Genomic DNA, 27,085 nt, shown 5'->3' with positions numbered 1-27,085 from the left:
CTAACACTCCCCTAATACCCCTTTTTGATGGCGGCACTCCCCTATTAGGGGAGTTGGTTTTTTTTTTTTTTAAAAAAAAAGGAAGGCTTTTGATTGGTCCCCTCTCCCTCTCTCCTCTCTCTCTCCTCCCCCTCTCTTCGGCACCTCCCCACCGGATTCACACCCTCTCTCTACCTCACCGTGAGGTTGGCGGTACCCCCCTAATCGGTGAGTGACCTCCCCGCATGCTTCACCGAATTACGCCCCGCCCACCCTAATTAAAAGATAATATTAAATAAAATCTAATAATTATTATATAATACTATATATAAAAGCTAACACTATTACATATTTTATCATGAACCGTTTGAGGACATTTTGAATATAATCTTTCAATTCCAATACATTCCCCCACAAATTTATAGGCATTTGGCAACCACCATTCTCTTTTAAAAGTTAAATTCTTATTCCCAAACTAAAATATGTTTCTACTGTTGGCTTAAAAATTTAAGTAAAACTAAATTCATCCTCGGCAATATAATTTAAATATTAAATTGATAACAGTAAACAACCCCGTTACTTATTTTTCAATATAATCAGTTTAATTGATATTAATATTATTTATAATAAAAAAAATAGATGACACATTATTTTTAACAAGTCTTGAGTAAAATAATATAGCACACATAGTGACCGTCATGTTGAGTTGTAAAACGTGCAACATGTGTCTTTCACATGGTTTCTTTTATTATATAGTATAAACTAGGTTATAACCCCGTGTATTACACGGGTTAAATAAATAAATTTTATATACTAAATAATAAAATAATATATCTTTAAAAACCTTTTTTATTGCACCAGTTGAATAAATATAATTTTATATATTAAATAATAAAAAGACAATATTGTACAGGTTAATTAAATGTAATTTTATATACAAAATAAAAAAGTTATATCTTTAAAACCATGTGTATTACACGAGTTGAATGTTGAATAAATGTAATATTGTTTACCAAATAATAAAATAATACATCTTTTAAAAAACCTCTTTTATTACACGGGTTGAATAAATGTAATTTTATATACCAAATAATAAAAAATTACATCTTTAAAAATATGCATATTACACGGTTTGAATAAATGTAATTTTCTGTACTAAATATATATATCCTTAAAAAACCTCGTGATTTGTAAGAATTGAATAAATCAAATTTTATACATCAAATAATAAAATTACGATTTTGACCCACGTGGTTATATCACTTTTACCATTTAGCCCAAAAAGATTTCTTTAACATCTAAGCCCCCAAAGTCTTTTTTTCTAACCCTAACGTCTTTTTTTTAACCCTTTTGGTCCCTAACATTTAATGGATGGGGTTAGCGTTAGGGGCCAAAAGGGTTAGAAAAGAAGACGTTGGGGGCTCAGATGTTAAAAAATTATTTTTTGGGCTAAAAGGGTAAAAGTGATATAACTACAGGGGCCAAAATCGTAATTTTCTCTAAATAATATTATAAATGAGAAGAAGATTAAACTAAATAATAATTATCCATAAGATATTAAACTAAATAATATTTAATAGGAGAGTTACCTATAATTAATTAAAAAAGATTAAATTAAAATAATAATTATCTATAAGAGATGCCCTAATATGATGACAAGTGTCCAAAAGTGGTTTCTTTTATTATATAGTATAGATTATTGATTATTTAAATTTAAAAATATGTATTATTGAAAGTCGATTATTTTGAATTTACCCATTTACTGACATATTATTATATTATAATTCATAGCTTAATATATTACGGGTTATAATTTGTTGTTGGGTGAATAAACGGGTATGCTAGAAAATATTAATCTGATTTCTATTTTAAATATAAAATAATGATCGTTAAATTAGGTTCTTTGTAGTGTACGAATGCCTTACATAAAACAAAAATCTATACTATATAATAAAATAAACAAACTTTGGGACACGTGTCACTCATTGAACGCGTCTATATTTTAATTTCCTGCATTTTCATACTTATCTTATATCAATTAATTAAATAATAAATAATCAATTAATATTAAATCTTATCTTACTTTGAATGTCGGATAGAATCATTCTATTTAATCTAATAATATATTATCTTCAAATTTAAATTATAAATTAAAGATTTTTTAAATAATAACACAAAACAATAATTTTAAACTTAAAAAAAACAATAATCTATACTATATAATAAAAGAAACCTGTTTTGAGACACTTGTCATTCTCTCATTTAATTGATTAAAATTATTAATAATACTACAAATAATAATATTTAATCTAAATTAATATAATGATGAATCGGAAAGATAGGGTAAAGACTTCTTTAAGATGTGGAACCTGGGAGCTTTCCTCTTATAAAGAGGGCTAAATCTTTCGTAGGGGGGTAAGGATGGTGCCGAGGTCTTAATAGAAAGCGGTTGATAGTCCCGTCTGCTAGGCTTTTCCGAACTTCCCTTCGCCTTTCTATCTCTTAGTTAAGGGGGGTTTCAGAGAATCATCCGAACGAGATAAGGTTGTCAAATGGGGGAAGAGGAACGACTTGTTGGGAATTCCGGATCGAAGAAAAGGGAGATCAAAATATGGTGCAGAAAAACCAAAATCGAGATGAATGGAAGATGCCTCTGTCACTCTTTTTTCTCCAATTTTCAGTACGAAATTACTCGCTCTAAGAAGGCAATTGCGCCTTAGCCCATGGACTGATACGGAGACTACTCTACAGGGGAAATATCGTAAGTAAGGTGTGTTGTGAGAATTCAACAATTGTTTTGTTTTGAGTCAACAAACAACTGGTTTTGGATTTATTAATTGATTTAATTGCCATTCGTAGGGTTACAAGTCTACAACCAATTTGAGCAGGAGCTATCTATTTTTTAATTTTTTTCTATCTTTTCTACTTAATTATAGATAATTAATATTAAGTAAAAGATAATTATAAAATTAAATTCAATATAAATTTAAAATATTTGAAAATATTTATTAGATTTCAAAATTATTTATCCTGAAATTAACAAAAGACGGACACTAAATATAAATTAATATAATGTAAATGATTTATTTATTTTATTAAACTAAAATAGTTAAGGGTATAACCTATTTCAAAAATGTTTATAAGGGGTAAACAAAAAAATTAATCAATGTTTATTGGTTCTATACTTTTATTTTCATGTTCAACTCTCAACTCAAATACGATAATCACTATGTTTACATGACATTTATAAGAACCATCACTGCAATCACCCCATCTATCATATATCGAGTATATTCGTTAGTTTTTCTAAAGATATAATTTTTTTATTAGATTCATTCAACTCGTGTAATAAACGAGGTTTTTTAAAGATATAATGTTTTTATTATTTACTATACAAAATTACATTTATGCAACACGTGCAACACACCGGGTTTTTAAAAATATAACTTTTTTTTTTATTATGTGGTATATAAAATTAGATTTATTCAATCCATATAATACACAGGGTTTATAAAATTACATGTGATCAACCCATACAATACATGAGTTTCTTAAAATGTAACTTTTTTCATTATTTAAAATATAAAATTAAATTTACTCAACCCGTACAATACGCATGGTTCTTAAAGATATAACTTTTTTATTATTTAATATATAAAATTACATTTATTCAACTCATGTAATAAACGATATTTCTAAAGATATATTGTTTTATTATTTGGTATACTAAAGTTACATTTATTCAACCCATGTAATAAACGAGGTTTTTAAAAATATGTTTTTTTTATTATTTGGTATATAAAATTACATTTATTTAACTCGTGTATTACACGGGGTTCTAACCTAGTAGATATATACTTTATTGAGTTTTTATTAAAAAGTAAAAATAATAGCAGTGATCAAGAATCAAGAGTGCAATGGACAGAAGAATCGCCTTGACAACCTTTAAGCTATTAATCATACACTTAAATATATCATACATGTTAACAGTGGCGGACTCAGAAATTTTTTCATGGGGGTGCGAAATATTTTTAAAAATTTTAGGCCCTTAGATATATAAAAAAATCTGGTTCATATCGGGTCGGTTCGGGTCATGTAAAACAAAAGAATATCAAGCTAAAATTTATATAATTATCAAAAACATGTCAAACGCCCTTACAAACATATTTAAAATATCGCTCTACGGGTTTCATTTTTTAAAATCCATACAAAACACCTAGAACTGCTTTTCTAAGCAAGTTTTTCTCTATATAACATATACAACTAATTTTCAACACTAAACACTTAAACAATTATCGCCAAACTTCATAATTTTCAACTTTAAAATCAAACCATAGTTTTGATTTTTGGTTCCTTCTAACTAACCATTTAAACACACTAAACTTTAACTAAAACAACAAAATCAACCAACTAAAGTTTCAAAAAAACAACAAAACAACTAAAATTTCAAACTTTTTTAACAATTGTATTTCTCCTAAAAATCCAAATAAAACAAGTGTTAGTGCATTACGTCTATTGACTTCGTCTTGTATCATGTAATAGAATAGGATAGGATAGGATATCCAGTGCACGAGGTTCGAGAGTCGGAAGTTGGTGGATTAGCAAGAGGTTCCGCTTATACGAACATTGTCCATATAAGCGAAACCATAACATCAGGTTCGCTTATATGGACAGTCCATTAAAGCGAAACCTCTCCAATATATATATGTGCACTTGATGTTCATTTGGTAACGGTTCTGAAAATTGTAACGAAGTGCTACCAATTTGCTTTCAGGTTGTAAACGTTGTTAGATCAATAAAAGAAAGCATTATAATTAGTTTGAGTGTCTAATTCATTGATTCCGCCTTTGAATTGGATAAACAACTCTTCTGATTGACTCATTCGGGTTCAACAACGATCCTACAAGTGGTATCAGAGCTCAGGAGGAAGAGTTTAGCTCAATTGGATCTGTTTTCTGTCTTCTACACCTTCTTTTTTGATTTGAACAAGTTTCCACGGATAAAATCGGCCAAATTTTTCACAGAATGTGTATTAGTGGATAATAACAAACCCTTGAAAGTTTCATGTCAAAATTCAACCTAAAAATGGACAAAATAACCTTCGGATGTGGTTCCGCTTGTGTGGACATTGTGTAGGTTCGCTTATTGATACACATAGTTTCGCTTCAGTGAACAAAATTTGTTGTAGTTCCGCTTCAGAGGTCCGCTTATTGGGTCATTTTGTTGGTGTTCCGCTCATAGGTTCCGCTTGAATGGACAATTGATTTTCGCTTTAACGAACAATTGATAATTCCGCTTATACGTCACTGATAGTTTCGCTTATTCGAACTTGTTGGTTTCGCTTATTGTGACACTTTCGCTCATATGAACAAGTCTAGTTTCGCTTATCGGTCAAGATAGTTTCGCTTATCAGACACTTATCAGTTCCGCTTATTTGTACATCTTGCAGTTTCGCTTTTAAGGACAAACATAGTTTCGCTTTTCTGTCATTGTTCAAAATCTTGAAAATTTTTCTAAGTGTTGGTTGAACTTTCAGGTAATTCACGAATATAAGGACATGGCTAATGTTGATCCTGATAGATGTTGGAAAGCAGATTATGCAAGATGGGAAATTGGAAAACTCAATTAACCATTCAAAGAAGCCAAGAAAGCCGAAAGATGGAATGACGTTTTGGAATGTTACATGGATCCATGGGATAATCCAGTTGTTGATCCATCAAAGGTGAATTTTGAAGCGGTAATGAATTTGCTTCCAAGGGAAGCTACTTTCAACACACGAAGGTTATCTGATAAAGAGTATTTGCCGGATTTGGAGAAAAAGATAAGAGAAGTTTGTTTAGCAAGTTTGCCAATGGTAGTAGAATTGAAGAAGAGAACAGAAGAAAATGTGAAAAAGATGGTTGAAGATTTGAAAAAGGAAGCTTTAGGAAAAGTCAAAGCTGAAGCAGATAAAACTGAAAAGAGTTTGGAAGTTAACTCTGAAAAAGATGAAAAAGTTTCAGAAAATGATTCAGAAAGAGCTCTAGTTTTTGATCATTCATACTCATCTGGTGAACAGTGTGATGATGATAGCAAAGAAGTCAATGATGAACAGATTCTGGAGTTACGCTTGAACTGTGAAAGGCTGAAATCTGAGAATGATAAACTGTTAAATGATTTAAACAGTTTGACATCAGAAAACAAAATTTTGAAAGAAAATGAAAAAGGTTTTGAAAGCAAAAGAAAATCTTCAGAAGATGAGGATTTCTGGATAAAATTGGAAAACAAAAATTTAAAAGAAAATGAAACAAGATTTCAAGAACAGTTAAAAGGTTTAGAAAATGAAAAATCTGTTCTTGAAAATCTTAAAATTGAAAATGAAAATTCAATCAAGTTCTATCTTGAAAGAATCTCTCAGCTTGAAAAAGAAGCTGAGAATTCAAGAAACAAGATTGATGAACTTGAAAAGAAATTGAAGGGTTTTGTGACTTCGTCAGATAGGTTGAATTTTCCCTGTCCAAAACCAATCAATTCTGTTTCAATAAGTGACAAGGTCACAAATTTTGACAAAGTCAAAATTGAAGATTGTGATGAAATATTTGATGATGAAAAAGAAAAGAAAAGAAAAATATTTTTAGATTTACAAGAAAAATTTAAAAATACTATTTTGCAATCTACTGAAACAGGTGAATGCTCAAAGTAGAAACTTGTTAAGAAGAATGCAGAACAAAAACAAAAAGATAAAAATTTGAAAAATTCTAAAAAGGAAAATAAAAGCTCATCAGATAAGTCATCCAATCATTTTCAAAAATCACAAAAATCTAAAAATGAAAACTCACAAAATGTTGGTAATAAGTGGTGCAGGTTTGACCACAGTGCTCAAATGCCAAATCAAGGATACAAGAAGAGAAATGACTACCACAAGGCAAATCAATGCTATGATCTAAGCATATGGTGTGAAAGTGGTGAATGGTACGATAACAGAGTGTGCTACACCTGTGGTGTGAGAGGACACATTGCTGTTAACTGCCAGAATTGGAATTATGAAACGAGAAGATGCTATAATTGTCATATCAGAGCTCATATTGCCAGAGATTGCCCGAGGAGATCGATGGAAAGATCGAGGGTTGAATCTCAAAGAATGGAAAAGAAATCAGTCAACGTCAAGCCCAAAGAACAGAAGGTTCAAGAACCTAAAGTTCAGGAAACAAAAGTAAAACTTTCTCATGGGCAAAAAGACAGACTGCGAAAGAAGAGGAAGAAGGCCAGAGAGTATCTGGAAAAGATTTGTCCTCGGGTTCATCCGTTGCTAAGAATAAGAGTTCTGATAAATCGTTTTGCTCTCCAAAGAATGAGAAATCAAGCAAAACGAATTCATCAGATGCAAATCTGAGGACAGAATGTAGTGATAAGAAAGAAAAAGTTCCTGGCAAGGAATTTGTTTCTTCGGAAACAAAGGAGCCAAGTGTTGGCGATGAATCTGATAGATCAAAGTCACACAAGCCACATTCAGGCAATGATTTAGGTGTGTCGAAACCAGAAGAGCCAGTTAAGGTAAAAACTGTCAAACCCAAGGCTGGTCAGGCTTGAGTGGATCTTTTCAAATGAAAAACCCTGACTTGCCGGAGCTTCCAGGTTGGTAAGTGTGAAGCAGGTATCGGCATCATTTTTGAGAAATTTACAGGATGGTAACTGTGATATTTCATCTTACTAGTGGTTAATCAAGGACATTAAGTTGTACTTGATTTTCTACCAGTGATTGTGGTAGTTGTCCTAACGATGTTAAATCTTTCAAAATGGTTAAAAGTAAACAAGGTGATGATATGAACCCCTAACCTACGAGTGGTTGGTAAGCAAACTATGTTTCCTGAAAAACCATTTTGATTAAAACAAACTTAAGTGTTTTGAAATCATAATGGAAAAATAGTTTGTTGTAAGGGGGAGTGTTGATTGAATACGCCGAAACCCTCACGGCTGAACAAACATGATTACATTCATCAGATTGAAAAATGGTTTTCAAACTGTAAAAATCAATGTGTTGTAAATTGATGTGCCTGAAGTGTGTTATATTTTTAATGTATATTTTAAGTCCTTTTTACACTTTTAGCCAAGTTTTAAATTTATAAAACACGATATTTACTAACACTAAACACACATATGGGCAAGTGCACCCATCGCGGACGTAGTATAGTGTTGGTAAGATACCGAGGTCGTCCAAGGACACAAGAGCTTTTAGTACCGGTTTATCCTCAACGTCTAATCAAATCAAAATGTTGGAAAATGTTTTTAAACTAAGAAAATAAAAACTAACTAAATGCTGAAAAATAAAAATAAAATAAAAACAGATAGACAAGATGAATCACTTGGATCCGACTCGTGTATTAGTATAACCTTTGATTATTTTCGCACTTTTGCACTTGTTTAAGAGATTATCTTAGTTATTGTAGTAGGCCCCTCTTTTGAAGGCGACGTTACCCTCAACCCAGTAGTTTGAGTCAGCAAGGATACAATCCTAAAGGGTTGGATTATTGGAAGATAATGAATTAAGTTATTAATGCAAATTATGGTAGGCCCCGCTTTTGGCGGTGACGTTACCCTCGGCTAAGTAGTCCGAGTCAACAGGGATACAATCCTAAATAGCCGGATTATAGTATTAATAGTAGTTAACTTATGAGGGGGTCAAAGAGTTTGGATCCCCGCCATCCAATACCTATGGGCATTGAAGGAGATCCTACTAAATTTGACCCAGGTCCCTTGCAGGACCTCTAAATGCTGAACAAGGGCAAGACCCTTACCAAACCGTTCCCTTAACCCCCGACCAGGTAGCCAACATACCTCCATATAGACCGTGGAGATATGAATGGTGAAAATCTTTTATTTTATATAGACAGTAAAATAATGCCAAGACACCACGGACAAACGATAAGGAAAGATCACCTTTAACATAAGCAACTAGTTATTAAAGTCATTAATACAAAACCAAATAAAAAGTGCAAAAGATTGAAAATAAAAAGTATTAAACTAAACACTTGTCTGCACCAAGTGATGTAAGAGACTTAGGCAAACATGGCCTTGATTGTCAAGAACTCTTACGATCAATCTTGGATCCCGAGACGACTCACACACTCTATGATGGACAATGGATGATGGTGGTGGATGATGGTGTTGTGATGGTGGTGGGTGGTGGATGAAGTGTGAGAGAGGTGGTGTGCCAAGGGATGAGTTGCAATGAAACCAAACACTCCTATTTATAGGCTGAACAGAAGGCTGGGCATGGCCCCGTGCCTGTCTGACACTCTCTCTCTTCATTAATTGTAATTCGCAATTACAATTAATGCGCCTGCTGTACTTTCGCCACGCCCCCGTGTTCACTGGACAAGGCCCCGTGGTGGGCAATAGAAGCTTCTATAGGTTTGTCTTTTCTGCTGCTTCTTGGGCACGGCCCCGTGCTGGCTGAGCACGGGGCGTGTTCAGTCTTCTGCCTTCTTTATTTTGCTTGGGAGGATGCTGTCGAGGGGTCGGGCAGTCCACTTATGTTCCTTTTCTTGTATTTATGTTAGATTTAGCCGCCTTTTTGCTTCTTTTGTGAATTTGAGCTCATTTAATCCTGAAAATACAAAAGGAAGACAAAAACACTCTTTTTCCAACATTAGTACTTAAAAAGGGTTAGTTTTATGCCTTATTTGATGTAATTTATATGTTTCATTTTACACACATCATAAATCATGGGGGTAATTACTGTTTTTAGTGTAATTCAGTGCATGATTAGCAGAACATGGATGGCGAGACAAAGCTATCAGTATCGTGTTGTCAAATTTCTTTGAATGATTTTGCATTTTAGGGGGAGAAAAAGTGTCAGAAAATACAAAAACATTAGAAAATTTGAAAAATATAAAAACATGATAAAATTAAAAAAATTTTGAGTTTTGCGTAAAAAGAGGAAATGATAGAACATCAGTAGACAGTTACTGTACGCTAAAGATTTGTATAGTATAAAGTGTTAAACAGTTTTACTGATGATGTGTTGATAGATTTTCACACATTTAGTAGATTTGTTCGGGATATAAACCTAAAATTTCAAACTTGCGAAATTCGTGGGGAACACTACTTGGATATATAGGTAACCCCTGAAATCTCGTTTGAAAGGTCTCATATTCTGATATACTAGGTTTTTATACTAGATGATGTCTGGGGTATTATTCCGGGACTTCTGCTGAACGGAAGTTCTGACCTAGTCCTTGGATAATGCTTTGCCTGAAATGCTTGAAACACAGCATTAGCCCTCAGTTGATTAGACAATAAAATTGATAATCATCTGTTGTAGCTAAAAAGATCCTCTAAAGGGGACATACCCAAAGTCGAAACTGATATCTCTCTGCGCATACGGAAGTATCGACCTGAGATCCCTTAGTTCTCGCATGTCCTAATTTATGTACAGACATCATTATAGTATAATCATCTGTAAGACTGAATTTTGAGATTCTGGATACGGGAGTATATTCAAGAGGTGGAACACATGAATGAGTTAAGCCTATAAAACATCTAATTCGTATCCTGAATAGATTGAAAATTGTGTTGAGAATTTAGAAACAGTCTATGTGAATTGTTTAATTATGAGTATGAATTAAAGCTTAACGGTACTAGTAATTTGTCAAAAACTGATATGATCCTCTATCGCATTCTCAAACAAAAATATTGTTTGTAAATATGTTTGTACATAGTTCTTACTGCTTTATATTTTCAGAAAATCCAAAAAGATTTTGATTTCTGCGTTATTTTCGACAACTGATGTCTGACATGCTGAGTTTCAAAATCTTAGTAAGCTGATTGTGTTTCTGAAAATAAAACAAGTTCATTAATTTGAAACTTGATATGAAAAAAAAAACAAAAATTTTCAAAAACAATTTGTGATATCTCCAAGGTCATTAACTTGAACTTGGATGATAAACTGTGAGGGAGTTGGATTCTTTAACGTTGACATATCTGTAAAGTTGGTTGATAGGGGAAGTGGATTAGAGAATTTGATTGATGGTTTTAAAATGTTGTTACTTATTTAGTGTTTGAGTGATTGCAGGATAAAATAGTTCAGACTACGATTCCAGAAGCAAAGACTGAGGGGGAGTCTGAAGACAAGCTTGAAGCAAAGAAAATGAGCTTGTAGCTGAAAAGCTAGGTGTCGATCCCTAGAAGCACGGAAGCTTGATGAGAGGGGGAGCCTGCTGATGGTGATGCTGCTGATAATGAAGATGCTGATGATGAAGCTGTTGATGATAAAGTTAGTAATGAGATTCTGATGTAAGAGTTAAAGAGAGAAGCTGATCAAAGAGAAAGAATGATGGATGATTATATTGTTACAATCTGAATAAGATGGCAAAATGATCAAGACTGAAGAGGTGGCATAACAGAGATTAGTCACTGAAGACTTCGTCAATATCCGAGGGGGAGTCTGTTAGTGCATTACGTCTATTGACTTGTTTTGTATCATGTAATAGAATAGGATAGGATAGGATATCCAGTGCACGAGGTTCGAGAGTCGGAAGTTGGTGGATTAGCAAGAGGTTCCGCTTATATGAACATTGTCCATATAAGCGAAACCATAACAACAGGTTCGCTTATATGGACAGTCCATTAAAGCGAAACCTCTCCAATATATATATGTGCACTTGATGTTCATTTGGTAACGGTTCTGAAAATTGTAACGAAGTGCTGCCAATTTGCTTTCAGGTTGTAAACGTTGTTAGATCAATAAAAGAAAGCATTATAATTAGTTTGAGTGTCTAATTCATTTATTCCGCATTTGAATTGGATAAACAACTCTTCTGGTTGACTCATTCGGGTTCAACAACGATCCTACAACAAGAAAAAAAAAATCGAAGCACACCCGAAAATAGTGATGAGATGTTTTTGTGAGTTTGGTGGCTGAAATTGCGGTGTGTTGGGTTATTATATTTTAGTTCAAATTAGATTATTAGATTGGGTTGGGCTTGAGTTATGGTATGTTTATTGGGTTAAAGGTTAAGAGATAGTTAATTGGGTTGAGTGAAACTTAATTAGTTAAGTGAAAAGTTAACCAGGTTGTATTTTAAAAAAAAATCATACTTAAATTTTTTACAAATTCATAGATTATTAAATTCACTATGGTGTAATAATTATATTTAACAATCAACCATAAATAAATAAACAACGTCACAAAATAAATATTCAGATCATAAAGAAAATAAACTTAAATAAGATATTAGAAAATAAAAACCTTCTTATTTTTCATCTAAGGAAGAAACTAATTAGTTTTACAATTTGAAAAGGAAAAGTGACGGTGCACAACATCCAATGTTTTTTTTTTCTCTGGAAACTATGTTACTTAATGTATTGGTAAATTACAAGAACACTCTTTAATTAAAAGTTTATTACAATAGAAGGTCATCATCTTCTCCCAATGCTTGCAGCCATGTCTATACGTGCCAGTCGGAAAATTTCCGGATTTTCGATAGTTTATCAAAATAAGGTATCTTCTTAGTGGTTGGTTTCGAAAGTCAAGGGGTGCGATTGCAAAATTTCATGGGGTGCGCTCGGGAATTTCACGCATATATAACACTAATGTTTTTTTTTTCAAGGGGTGCGCCCGCCCACCCACGGACACCAATAGGTCCGCCCCTGCATGTTAATGACATTAATCTTAGGGCTGTTTGGCAAGTGGCAACATCAGAATGGTTAAGTGTTGAACCAGTAACAGATCTGAACCATTAAAAGACTCGTGAATAGATAAACAAACAACCCCTTAGATTTTTAACCGAGACATGTAAATTTGTGTAAACCAAACACGTCCCCATTTATCCATTTCACGCATATATAACACTAATGTTTTTTTTTCAAGGGGTGCGCCCGCCCACCCACGGACACCAATAGGTCCGCCCCTGCATGTTAATGACATTAATCTTAGGGCTGTTTGGCAAGTGACAACATCAGAATGGTTAAGTGTTGAACCAGTAACAGATCTGAACCATTAAAAGACTCGTGAATAGATAAACAAACAGCCCCTTAGATTTTTAACCAAGACACGTAAATTTGTGTAAACCAAACACGTCCCCATTTATCCATTCATCTTAACAGATTAACCATCCGCCTCTTCTTTTTTTTTTTTTCTTTCTTTTTTTTAAATTTCTATAATATTATGTCGTTCTAATTTTTTTTTAACTTCATTGCAATGGAACCGTTGCATCTGCTTATCCCCAAAACAAAAAAAAACAACAAATCCTTCTGCATCTACATGTACCCTCTAGAATAAATTAAACATATCAAATTAAATTCATTAGAACCGGCCCCGTTTGCGGTATGTACATATAATGTATATATGTGTGGGCGCTCGTGTATGTGTGGGGGGAGGGGGAGTGAAAGTGCACTAATTCTAACACCCATATTTGTTCGTTTTTCATTCTCCTTTTGGATTGTAACAAAAAGATACCAAATGTTTTTTACTCTCGATATGTTGTTGGTACCTTTTAATCAGAGAAGTAATAACACACTTTAATTATTTGTTTGTTTCATACCGTTTTCCTTCCTTTAGAAACTTCACTAGAATAGGTATGGGTCTAATTAGGGGTGTTCCTTTTAACCCGTACCCAATAACCGAAACCGATCTAAGGAGACCCGATCCCGAGAAACATGCAGACCTGAAAAAACCAAACCCGAGAAATGGTTACACTCGGAGTACCTTACTCGCTTCAGGTATTGGATATTGATTTTACTATTTTACTTATAAATGTAAAATTTATTCTAACTACTCGCGTCCGACATGTATCTATACCACAACGCGCATATAGTTATACTTACAAATTGTTGGACAAAGGAAGTTATAAATTAAGGTAGGAACATCCCGCAGCAACACGCAGGTTAACGTCAACTCGTAAATAGGTAATAAACAAGTAAACATGATTACATATTATAATAAAACTGGATTACACCCGGCTTGTTTGATATTAGCCTAAACACCACAGCTAGTATAATTAAATGGATTAGAAAGGTTGACCCAAACAACATGTTTGTCAGAAAATTAAATAAATTAAGGGGTTGTTTGGTAGCCTCTGAATGGTCATTAAGAGGCTATCTCTTAATGAAACCATTAAGAATTTTACCAATGAGAAGGTAGAAGAATGTGACATGTGATGATTTACCATTCAGAGGTTACCTCTTAACCATTCAGACTTGATGTTACCTCTTATTCATTCAGAGGTTTTAAACCATTAAGAGATAGCATCCGAATGATCATTAAGAGGCTACCAAACAGCCCCTAAACCCTATGGCTGTAAACGGACCAAACGAACACGAACAAGGTTCATTAAGGAACTAATGTATTCACGAACGGTTCATGAACATTTACCGAACGCGATTTTGTGTTCGTGTTCGTGTTCGTTCATTAAGAATATGAACATGTTCATGCACAATTCAAGAACACAAACACAAATGAACATAAATAAAATTGGCGAAGGCAGTGGAGTCTAGAAATGGACGTCGGATAGAGCAATGCTAGAACTTGTAGTATTAACAGTGAAAAGCAGGTCGATGTCATCAATGTAAATAATGAGGAAGTAAGAGGAACGATGTAAATACAAGGTAGAAATAAGTTAATCTATGTTTATTGTTAGGGTAATAAATTAAATAAAATAATATAAATGTACAAAAATCTTTAATGAACAACATAAACAAACGAGAATGAATGATCGTAAATGAACGAATGTTCATGAACATCTTTCCGAACGTTCACGAACACAATCGGACACGTAAAGTGGTGGTAGTGGTGGTTACGGTGAAGTGGGGGCGGGGGGTAAATGGGGGTGGTGGTTGAAGGTGGAGATGGTGGTGGTGGTGTGGAGTGGGGAAGATGAAGTGGGTAGGGTGGGTGGTGGGTCCCACATAAATTGTAAAATATTAATTATATTTCTTTTAGCTTTTTAGTTATTAATTAAACAGTAAGTATATTTTTGTCATTTCATACGCACCTAACACCAAAAACTAACCAACATCCATGCCAGAGACTATTCGAGAACGAAATTCAAAAACTTAGAAACTATAGGTTTAATTTTAAAAAATTAGAGACTAAAGGTGGTAAACAATAACTATCCGAGCATTTTTCTCGTAAAATTTAGAAATTAAAATGGCATTAAAATATTAAATATGTGAATATTCTGGAAGACTGTATGAGGCGGTGATTGTGTCCCCACTTTGGATCCTTCTATTCACAATATCTAGACACGTATTTATACTCGTACACGCACCACACCTCCGTCAATAACTCAAACACAGATTACTGTGTGCTGCAACAAAAACCACCATTTGCCTTCATTTCATCGATCATCAGTTAGGGTTTGCAGTTATGGCTGGCCACGGTGAAGAGATAGAGACTACAGACGAATCGCTCCTTGAAAAGACCACCGACAAGATTCATCGCGATAGTTCTTCTTCGTCGTCGTCAGATTCTGAATCGGAGAAGAAACCGAAGTTTGATGATGATGATGTTAAGAAGCCTCATGATGCTCCGTCGTTATCTTCTTCTCTGAAGTCAAAGAGTAACCGGTTGTTCGGTAGGGAGAAACCGGTTCATCAGGTTTTTGGCGGTGGAATACGTAAGGAACAGTTGTTTTATTTGTTTATTCTTTAAATTGAACTTGCTGCTGTTTAGTAAATTGTTTATTCGAGCTTCGTGATTCACGTAGTTGAAAGATTCTGATTATTTCTGACAACCGCTTTGTTGATTAATTTGGTGCTATGTTCTATGTAGTTAATTTGGTTATCGGTCACCGAGATATCGGTGTAAAATATCGGCGATATTGGCTGATGTATCCCCGATTTTTCGATATATCAGTGCCTTTCTTCTTAGTTCTACCATTTGTCTTGTTGCTGCTATTAGTGTTTTAAGTCTTAATTGTTAGTTGTTAGTGTTTTAAGTCTTGGTCAGTTCCTACTTGCTACACTTGTTAGTGTTTTGCAAGTTGCAAAAGGTTAGTTTGTTAATGGTAGGAGAGTATACCGAATTGTTATTGTTAAATTGCTATATATGTAAATTATGCATGATATTAAAATTACCGATATCCCACCGCGATAACTGATATCTCAAATATCGGTCCTTGACCAATATCCGATATTTTACCGCATTAACTACTTAGGTTATGATTTAATTAGAAGTTAGGGCTTTGAGAGAACTCTGGTTTAGGCTTTGATATGCAGTTTAGAATTTAGAAGGTTAAATTTTGATTTTGTAATTTGTATTGAATGATTGATCTGCAAGTCATTTGAATTGGTATGAATTTGACTTATAGAGGTTAGATTAGGTCTTTGATTGTATTCAGATCCTCTTAGTTAGTTCACAAGTGATTTTACGGATCTGTGAATGAACGAAGAATACCTTTTGGATTGTGATTTCAAATGTTGCAAATTAATGCATAGAGAAACAATCACTTCAATCTGATGAAGTTCTTAGTGTTACTTCGGGATGTAGTGTAACATTCGGTCTCTCATACCAACCAATATTGTCTATTTTTCCCATTAGGGGAGCTCACGGATTTGTTTTTGGTGTCTCTAAGGGGAGACTTATCAGGAGGTCATCCATCCTAGTACTACTTCCACTTGATCACGTTTAATTGTGGAGTTCTCTCATCGTGGATGAGAGGAGAACTCGACAATTAAGTAGTTCAGTGTGTTCGAGGGGCGGTAGTATAAGGATGGGTGACAAGCTGAAAAGTCTTTACCCGGGAAACAACAAAACGAATCCATGAGCTTCTTATGGCAAAGAGAACAATATTGGTGGTACAAGAGGCCGGATGTTACATGTAGCGTGAGAAGGAATCTTATAATAGCACACATGTGTTCTCAGATGTTTAGTTGTCTACTGCATTACAAGAACGGTAACTCATCAGTAGTTTCTCTGATTTGATTGGTGAATGACGGTTATACTGTCTTCATCATCATCATCATACTCAGTAAATCCCACCAATAGCAAAGCGAAGGTAGGGTCTGAGGAGGGTAAAATGTAGACAGCCTTACCTCTACCCCGTAGGAATAGAGAGGCTGCTTCCAGTGAGACCCCCGGCTCGATATATATTATTAGTTACTATTCAGTAGATGAGCACATGTGCAAAAGAAAGTTACAAGTTGCAGCCCTTTTCTTTCTAATGTCCTTCTTGGTTAATCATGCAGCTGCTGATGTAATCTTGTGGAGAAACAAGAAGATATCCGCCAGTGTACTCGCTGGAGCCACCGCAATATGGGTGTTATTTGAATTGCTCGAGTACCATCTTGTTACTTTGCTTTGCCACATTTCAATTCTTGTGTTTGCAATTCTCTTTCTGTGGTCCAGTGCCTCTAAAATCATAAACAAGTAAGCTTTTCAAAGTCAATCATAATTTTCAATATTAGGTTCAAGTCTAATTGCTCTATCCACAGGTCTCCTCCACCCATACCAGAAGTTAGAATTCCAGAAGACACCGTTCTTCAGTTTGCTTCTGCATTAAGAATTGAAATCAATAATTTTCTTCAAATGTTACGGGGTATTGCTTCCGGGAGAGATCTGAAGAAGTTCCTAGCTGTATGTTGATACGATTTAAAAAAAAAAATAAAAGAAATAAAAAAAGAGGAACTTTTGACTCAGATTACATCTTATTTGCAGGTTATTGCTGGATTGTGGGTGCTCTCTATTGTTGGTAGCTGGTGCAATTTCTTGACTTTGTTTTACATGAGTAAGATCTTTAGGTTTCTTGATTGTGCGACTGTTTTGGGTTATATACCAACTATTATATTATGTAACAACACATCGACAAAAGTTTGAATTTTTTTTCATGGATTGGCGAAACAGGTTTTGTGGTTTTACACACGGTTCCTGTTCTGTACGAGAAGTATGAGGACGAGGTGGATGCATTTGCGGAGAAAGCGATGATCGAGTTGAAGAAGCAATATGCAGTGTTTGATGATAAGGTTGTGAGTAAGATTCCAAGAGGGCCCTTGAAACAAAAGAAGAAAGATTGAGAAATAGTAAGATCTTGTTTCATTCAAGAATAGACTGGCTGTTGTTTAATTTCATCATCTTAGAAGATAATTTAGTGGTTGTGTTTGTTTCAAGAGTTTAGACGTTTTGGTGGGTTGTATATATAAAAAATATGTGAAATGATGCATTACAACTTACAAGCTCGTGTCTTCTTGTGAAATTGAATTAATATATTGTGCTTATATAACACATGTAAAATTAAATATCTAACAGAAAGACTGGCTATTCAATTTCATCATCTTCTTAGAGAATTTTGTGGTTGTGTACCTGTGTTTGTTTAAAGAGTTTAGATGCTTCTGTGGGTTGTATAATTACAAAATATGTGAAACAAGAATTAATCCTCACGACTATAACACTGAAGTTGTGGCGTGTTAATGCGAATAAATTAGACCGAAACGTAATAACTAAGTCGATCTATGACTCACGCGTTGCAACGAACCTGTTAATAGAAAAAATAGACGTAAAAAATGTTGAACCACGTCATGCGCTGTGAAAACTCGCAAAATTTAAAGCGGAACGTAAATCGAAATTCGTAACAAATGATGAAAAGTATATGACATCAAAGTTGAAATAAAACAGTTGTGAAGTTAAATTGTAAAAGATGAAACATTAAATGTTAAAAGTAAAAAAGTCAAATTCTGTGAAGCCAAATTACAAAACATCAAAAGTTTTGAGTTTAAAGTTAAAAATCATTTAAAAAAACACTCTAATCATGAGGTAAAACAATAGAAAAACCCCAAATTAATAATTAATACTATATAAATGATGCAATACAAGTTGCAAGCTTGTGTGTGTGTGTGTGTGTTTTTTTTTTTTTTTTTTTTTTTTTTTTTTGTGAAATTGGATTAATATGTTTAGCTATACAAAAATGTATTCATTGCACATTCCCGAAACTGTTCGATGCTTATTTTTAGACTAATGGAATAAAATTTGTGTCATTTAATAATGTCTATAGTGTTCTAGTAGAAACATTTCTTTCCAGTTGAGTTTTGTGTGTCCTTAAAGGGATATTTTGGTGGTGGTAAGGCTGGATGGTGTGATATTAGGCCCTCTATCACATTAGTCTTTAACGTCCTCAACACCGCCTCAAAGGCGCTAAAGGGACTCTCGTGAGTGTGTTGGCGGACGCGAGAGTGAGGGAAAGGTGTGGACCCCATTTTTCAGAACTTTAACCAATAAAAATCCCCCATTTGGATGGGGGAGGCGGGGAGCTACAACACACTTATGGGCTGAAGCGGTATATTCGACAACTAAAAGATTATGAGTTCAAATCTTGCAGAGTGCAAATGTGATGTAAATCTAGGAATTGTTAAAACAAAGGCAAGAGTTTTATGCTTTTATGTTGAATAATATCAGAAGTTATATGGACCACAAACATATTAACCAAAACACATGATAAGGAGAATGTTATGTTCTTGTTGTAATAAATAAATGATGTTAAACTAAACTTTCTTTACTTCCAAGAAAATCAATAGTGGGTATATACACTTTCGATCCCCCGTTTTATAGAAATTTTTGGATGTATACGTTTTCGACCCCCCAGTCTGAAATCTCAAGCTTCGCCACTGGCTAGGCTACAAGCCTTTGGTTTATGTTCATATATGTAGTTTACCACCGTACTTCAACCCACTAACCGAACGAGGCTTAAGTTCCAAATTTTAGATAAAAACCAATTCCAAGGGTCTCGCCAGTCGAAAATAGCCCAACTTTTGGTGCACCAAGATTGTAAGTTAACAACTCCAACTATAGTAAATATTTATATAAATTCACCTTAAAAAACAATAAAAAAGTGTTCAAAACTAAGACATTTTTTCTACATACAAATTAATGCATGTCCAAACTCCAATGTGACCCATACTGATTTCAGTGTTTTCAAACAGGGAGAGAAAAGTAATAACATAAATTAAAAATCATGCACTTCAAAAACTAAAGAACTTCTACAAAAGACAACATAGAGGCTTGATTTCCTGTGAATTTTCATGCTCTGTGACACAATTAAGACAAAAATCAACTTGATGCTTTAGCGTTTCTGCCTATGGGAAATCTTGACCAACGGATAACTTGCTAAATCGATCATGAGCTTCATGGCTATCCGATAAAAAATGTTCGGCTCTACTGAAGGGAGAGAGACCATAAGTCGGTTCAGTCTATTATAACAAATGACATACAAATGTGTGTGTGTGCCACAAAACGAAAAATTAATTACCTATAAACAAGAGACTCTTCGGTTCATTCTAATTTGCCAAGTGGCGATTCTGATGCGTGATCATCAACCAACCAAAGGTTGTAGTCTTTAAACCGCTTTATCTTCTTTTCAAAACCTACTATGTAATTATTATGAATAATAACATGTTTCCCTTTGGTTTCATCTACCCATGTCTTGTTCTTGAAGTATAATCCACCAGTAGGAAATGCTGCTTGAGGTAACAGGTACAGATCAACCTGCAAGTGATTGATTTTCTTAATCTTTAATGTATAATAAACGTTTTTTTTTTTTTTTTTTTTTTTTTTTGTGAAAAGGATACACGAATGATAATACACACCTGTCCGGCTGTTTTGTTTAATGCCCAGTTGAAAGCAGGCTGATCATTAGCTTTCTTTGCTTTTGACCATGGTTGAATTTGAAGCTCTTCAATCCACTTTTTCATCACTAACTTCGCACCCTGTGTTGGGTGCATGTATATCATACAACTGCAAATATACGTCCGCCCTTTTTTACCCGGTGGTGGCAGGACATTAGGGTGGTCCAGTGGTTTCACCTGGTCACAATCTACGCGTTAGTTGCTAATTAAAAACGAACCAAAAGTATTTTGACCAGTGTTTTCAAGACTTAATATAGCACATGAAACGAAGAAGCGAAGATGATTCTTACAGCAGACATGTCATCCATAAAGTACACGTCGTGATTTCCTTGAAGGTACAGAAATGGATCCGCTAACCAGACCATATCAACATCATTGTACATCACATTATATCCAAGCTCTAGTATTTGAAGTAAATGGCGCGGCCTTCTGGAAGTGAAGTTGAAGAATCCCTGCAAACGTAACCAAAATTATTAACTTATGTCATTCATATTCTACACAACTTATAATTAGACAACCTTCAAAAAATTATAATAACATGGAACTCAAATAGTACACATCAGGTAGAATCTGAACCGTTATAAATTAGGAACAATAGATTGAACAATCTGCTTCTATAAATAAATTAATAGTCAACTTGTAAATTGAGTTGACTATCTATATCAATAAAATAGGATCATACACTCACTTAAAAAGGTTCTAAAACAGGTAGATCTATAAGCTATTAAGTGTGCCATCATATGGATTGTAAAAATTGGACGAAAATCATGAAACTAATGGCAAATCAGCTGGTTTTGACATCTTAAATTGCAGCACGTAACAAGTTGTTGCAACCATAGTTATTAAAGGCGCTAGGCGCACTCAAGGCGCATAGGCCTCGCCTGAGGCCTAGACGCAAAGCGCAAAAAAAGCAAGGGCTTGAGAAAAATAAAGCGCATAATGAAAAAAAATTAAAAATATATTATGTATTAGAAAAAATATACTATTCTTTAAATGAAATAAACAAAATCTATTATATAACACTTTATATCATTTATTTGGTACCAAAAGTTCTAAAATATTAGTGTATTAGTGTAGAAAAGTACTTTTCCTTAGATAAAAGTACGGATCTGGCTAGAATCTTGCCGGAATTTAGAAAATTTGACCGGAACTCTCCGGAATCTAGGAATCTCGCCGGAATGTGCACCTGAACCATCACCTGGAGAATTAAAGCGCAATTTCCTCGACTTAAAGCGCAATTTCCTCGACTTAAGGCGCAACTGCCTTGCCTCGCCTGAAAAATGGGCCTAGGCGCAAGAGGCGATGGCTTTTAACAACTATGGTTGCAACTTACAAGTTTACCAACTGTGAGGGATTCCTATAATAATAATGGAGCTCAAATGCTTGTACACACTCGGTAGAATCTGAACCATTATAAATTAGGAGCAGTAGAATGATCAATATGCTTAAACAGAAAAATATCGTCGTCAGTTTGTAAGTTAAGCAGCCATATCACTTTCACAGATTATCAATAAACTAGGATCATACACACTCACTTAAAAAGCTCTAAACCAGACAGATCCAACCCTATAAGACTGCCATCATAATGTATACAATTAGTACAAATTCAATAAAATTAATGACAAATCACCCAATTTTGATACCTAAAATTGCAGCACATAACAACCTGTTGCAAGTTTCAAGTTTACCTACTGTTAAGGATTCATATAAACACTATCGAAGAAGCATCAATTATGCTAAACACCAGTCGATATCAATGAATAATATTTTCTATGTACCAAATAACTAATTTCAAAATATAACAACAAACCCAACAAACTAGCAGCAAACTAACAACAAACCTATAAACATTATCAAAGAAGCATCAGTTATACTATACGGGCTAACTTTGTAGAATAGCAACCAAGTTTTATAAGTGTTTCAATTAGGTCATTCAAGTTTCAAAAGTGTTCCAATCAGGTCACTCAGCATTCATTTTTCATTAAAATTAAGGGTTTTTTCATCAATTTCATAAGTAACCATGGTGATATGGATTTTTGTTTCTTTTCTCCCTTTTATTTGATCCTAACTTCGAGTGATTACGTGGATTATAACTGTTTTTTTTTATTTTTTTTTTGTAATTAAAGTGTTTATATTTTTAATAAATATAATTTCATATATTAAAATAATCCGACCCCAACATCTTATTCTTCATTTTTTCTTGACACATAGAAAAAAGGACATGACTCAATTTGAATGTTAAGTTATCTAATTGGGACAAAAACGATACAAGTGACCTAATTAGAACACTTTTAAAACGTGATTACTATTCTGTGACATATTCCCTATACTAAGGGTCTGTTTGGTATGGGGTAATGGAATAGACGAAGGAATGGAATGGACGAAGTAATGGAATGGACGAGGGAATGCAATGGATCATTACCATTCCATGTCTTGTTTGGTTACCATGTGTGAATGGAATGAATTATTATTGTGTATTGTTCGGTAGGCAAGAAAAACGGAGTAATAAAATCAGCGGTGAGAGGTGTTGGTCGGTGGTAGTGATTGTGGGTGGTTATAGGAGGCGGTGGTGGGTGTCGGCAGCGGCGATGGGTGGTGGTGGTGGCGGCGGCGAGTGGCGGTACGGCGATGATGACAAGTGGTGGTGGCGGCAAGGTGGCCGTTGGTGGTGGGTGGCAGCAGAGGTGGCGGTTGGTGGCGGCGGCGATGGTTGGTGGTGGCGGTGGCGTCGACGATGGTGGTGGGCGGCGGCGGCGAGTGACGTTGGCGGTTGGTCGCAACTGTGGGTGATAACGGTGGCAAGTGGGTGGCGGCGGCGGTGGCTGTCGGGGTGAGGTGGTGGCGGGTGGCGGCGATGGCATCGGTGGTGGGTGGTGGTGGTGGGTTGTGGCGAAGTTGGTGGGTTGTGGTTTTGTTGATGAATGGTGCAAGAGGGGATGGAATGGAAAAAAAAACATGGGGTGTGGAAGGAATGATTTTGAGGGAATGGAATGCCTTTTGGAATGGTTGATTCCATTCCATTGACCAACCAAACATCCTTTTCTTCATTCCCCCGTAATCATTCATTCCATTCCACCTCTCATTCCAGTATACCAAACACTACCTAAAAGCCGGTCGATATCAATGAATAACGTTCTCTGTCATGAATACATGAAAACCAGATCTCTTTACACAGAGAGATCACAATTAGGGCTGCAAACGAAACAAACGAACACGAACAAGACCTTGTTTGTGTTCGTTTGTTAATAAATATATGTGTTCACGAACTGTTAATGAACACTTACCTAACGGGATTTTATGTTCATGTTCGTTTGTTAAGGAAATGAATGTGTTCGTGTTCGTTTGTGTTTGTTTGTTAATTTTAGGCAATGAACGAAAACGGACGTTGATGAACACAAACTAACGTTTATGAACACAAACTAACGTTTATGAACACAAACAAGCCTTCATGAACATAATATATAATACACTGACACTTATTAAATATTTATTTGTCGGAATTTTGAATTATTTAAATAAAATATAAAAACTAAAAACACTAATGAACTATCGAACATAAGCAAACACGTTACCGAACGCTCACGAACATAAATTTCAAACGTGGCCTCTGTTCGTGTTCGTTCATTTATGAACGAAATTTCTTGTTCGTTTTCGTTTCGGAAACAAACGAACTTACTGCCAAACGGTTCACGAACTGTTTGCCGAACGTTTGGTTCATTTGCATCCTTAATCACAATTTCAAAAGATAACAGCAAACTTAACAAACTATGTAACAAACTAACAAACACGAATACTTGAAAACCAGGTCTTTTACAAAGAGAGATCACAATTACAAATTTAACAAACTATGTAACAAACTAACAACAAACTATGTAACAAACTGACCTGAGATCCAAACTTATGAGCAACTTGAGCATCAGGAGCAGGAGGAATCAAGACAGCATGACCAGGCCACCTGGCATTAACAATATCCAGAGTGGCATAATCCTCAGCAATAACAAGCACCTTCTCATGATGCTTCTGCCGCTTAATACTAATCAACCAGTTATTCAAAAACGGCAGGTACGGCTGGCTCACCGCACACACAATCACCGTGCTCCCGTTCTTCGCTACAAACGAAACCGCTTCCGGTAGCGTATATCCTCTCCATTTGGCTTCAATCGAAGGTGTGAAAAACGTGGAACTGTTACTGATCCAGGGCGAGAAGACACCGAGGATGATGAGGAGAGTGAGGAGGAGCAAGAAGGTTGTTCGGTTTAGGATCATGGAGAAATTGTAGGGTTTTGAGGGGTTATCGGATGATGAGGTTTGGAATAAAGAAGTGTAGGGTTTGTGAAGTGGTCTTTGATGAAGTGATGTTGGTGACATTGAGTTGATTCGATGATGGATATAATGTTTAGTGTGTGTGGTTGATGAAGTTGAAGAGTGAGGAGTGAGTGAGTGTGTGATTCAATGGAGGGTTTCCGATTGGATCTGAGAACTGGATGTTTGTTTGGGAGATTTGCTAACGTACGCAGTACCGCGTCGGTGACAACAATAATCTTCTTGAAAGTTAAAATGATTTATTTTTGCGGGTAAGCTTTTCATTTTCTTTTAACAACCAACAACAACAATTACACACTAGAAGTCTAGAAGTCCCAAACAAAAAAAAATCAACGACATTACTTTACCAAGTCTCTTAGGTTAAAATTACATCAATGGTTCCAATTTAAATCCCTAAACTTAGACCTATTTTTAATTCAAATAAAAGATTCCTCTTTGATATCTTCGAGCATTTTAGGAACCGTCTCCCATTTGTCTTCGAAAATCTTATTGTTTCTATACTTCCAAATCTTCCAGATAGTAAAGAATAAAATGGCTTCAACCAAACTCTTCCAAGCATTTGAACCTTTTATTTTTCTGATCGAGTGAATTGCTTCGACTCCTTTGCTGGATGGGTCCGGGCCATTTAACTTAAGCCAAGCCCACACGTTCCACCAAATAGCTTTCACCCAGAGGCAAGAGAAAAAAAAATGAGTTGGGTCTTCTGGTTCTAAACCACAACTGCTATGAAGAGTGTCTCTGAACCGAACTCCTCTATAAGCCAAACCTACCTTGGATGAAATTCTTCCGATAAAAGCCCTCCAACAAAACAAGTTTACCTTCGGTGGATTCCACTTGTTCCATTTGAAAGCCATATCGTGTGGATCATCATTACAATTTTTTCATAACCTGCATTCTAAGATCTGCAACCGTAAACGAATCTTCATTGATATCCATCCAACTCCATTTTCCCTCTTTAAAAACAACTAGGATTAAGACCCGTCCGCGTTGCGGCGCGGGTACATCGTAAACATTGAATGGATTAGTCCAAATGTTATATGATGCATTAACCATATGAAAACATACATTTCGACGTATCCAGTTGAACTCAATGTAACCTGTATAAGCATTGTGATTGGATCAAATGTAAAGTAAATCAAATTCATATCGAACAATCATAATGTATTATATGTGACCCAACTCATACATAGAAAACGTAACGGGTATGAAGGAAAATATGCACATGTAATCGAAAGGGATTAATTAGAACTTTCAAAAAAAGGGGTGAAAAGAAACCATAATTTGACTTCACTCAATTCGAAACAAACTTTACGAAACATGCATGATGAAACAATGGTTAACCGGGCAGGGTTAACACACTGGTCTCGTCAAGAAGGGTTAATCCCTTCCTCTCGGAGATCGCTGGCTGGGTCACCGGTGGATGATCTCCTGCACAAGGAAACAAGCCGTGACTCGTAACAAGGAGGATGGGGTGGGGGGTGCTCCTTGTTACCACTCTCCGGCGTGAGAATCAGTAGTTTGCTTGGGAAGCAAAGCAAGATTATAGTAGTAGTTAGAGTTGTGAAGAGATACCTCAAACCTGGTTTGGGGTCGGTATTTATAGCCGAGGAGTGAAGGAGGAGATTGATGGATGGGCTGACGACGAGCTGCACCGTTGCAGGTGTGTCAGTCTCGCCGGCCGTGGGGGTTACGCCACGTCAGCCCATTGCTTTAGTAGCTCTGACAGGGGACTGTCGCCGGCGCCACTTGCCTCGTGGTGTCAGCCACTTGCCTGGCGTGTCAGTCCACTTGCTGGACATGCAGGGTGCGGTGCGAGCCGCATCGCTGCATGCGGTAACGTCTGAAGTTACCGCGTCTCCTACTTGTGATCAAGAAATACGCGAGACGCGGTGTTGGCCGCATCATCGTATGTTGGAGACTTATTTGCTCGCTTCCCTTGTCGTGACGAAAATGGCCATATGATGCGATGCCAGCCGCATCGATATGTTCATCTTCTTTCGTACTTGGGTCAAGCTATTTATCTTCGAACCGAATGGGTTCGAAGGATGTGACCGCATGGGTGCGGTTTGCTTACTGGTAGGGGTTTGTTTGATGCGGGTAATGGTCGTTTTGGGACCATACCCCTTCAAGTCCCCCCAGTCTAGTGTTGCTCCCTTGTGCAAGTTGCACGTGGGAGGAGTACTGGACTTAT

General features: G+C 35.5%; 2 protein-coding genes across 3 annotated transcripts; one reads left to right on the top strand and one right to left on the bottom strand.

The window, feature by feature from the left end:
- Positions 1-15,156: 15,156 nt before the first annotated feature.
- Positions 15,157-18,171, top strand: LOC110937601 (reticulon-like protein B1). Its single transcript, XM_022180044.2, has 5 exons — positions 15,157-15,575; positions 17,146-17,326; positions 17,392-17,533; positions 17,615-17,684; positions 17,801-18,171. The coding sequence occupies exons 1-5, from the start codon at positions 15,326-15,328 to the stop codon at positions 17,968-17,970; spliced, it is 813 nt and encodes a 270-aa protein (XP_022035736.1). The 5' UTR covers positions 15,157-15,325; the 3' UTR covers positions 17,971-18,171.
- Positions 18,172-19,719: 1,548 nt separating this feature from the next.
- Positions 19,720-25,136, bottom strand: LOC110937602 (UDP-D-xylose:L-fucose alpha-1,3-D-xylosyltransferase MGP4). Of its 2 annotated transcripts, none has more exons than XM_022180046.2 (5): positions 24,457-25,136; positions 20,862-21,023; positions 20,533-20,748; positions 20,196-20,431; positions 19,720-20,104 (listed from the first exon to the last, which is right to left on the bottom strand). In XM_022180046.2, exons 1-4 carry the CDS (start codon positions 24,937-24,939, stop codon positions 20,219-20,221), a joined length of 1,074 nt encoding a protein of 357 aa, XP_022035738.1. In that variant the 5' UTR covers positions 24,940-25,136; the 3' UTR covers positions 19,720-20,104; positions 20,196-20,218. The 2 variants fall into 2 exon arrangements, with proteins under 2 accessions (XP_022035738.1, XP_022035739.1); XM_022180047.2 differs by having other exon boundaries at positions 19,720-20,101.
- Positions 25,137-27,085: the final 1,949 nt, after the last annotated feature.

The sequence above is a fragment of the Helianthus annuus genome, chromosome 4, assembly GCF_002127325.2.
Source record: "Helianthus annuus cultivar XRQ/B chromosome 4, HanXRQr2.0-SUNRISE, whole genome shotgun sequence".
In the NCBI taxonomy this organism is placed as follows: Eukaryota; Viridiplantae; Streptophyta; class Magnoliopsida; order Asterales; family Asteraceae; genus Helianthus; species Helianthus annuus.
This window is presented reverse-complemented; position numbering and strand designations above follow the sequence as displayed.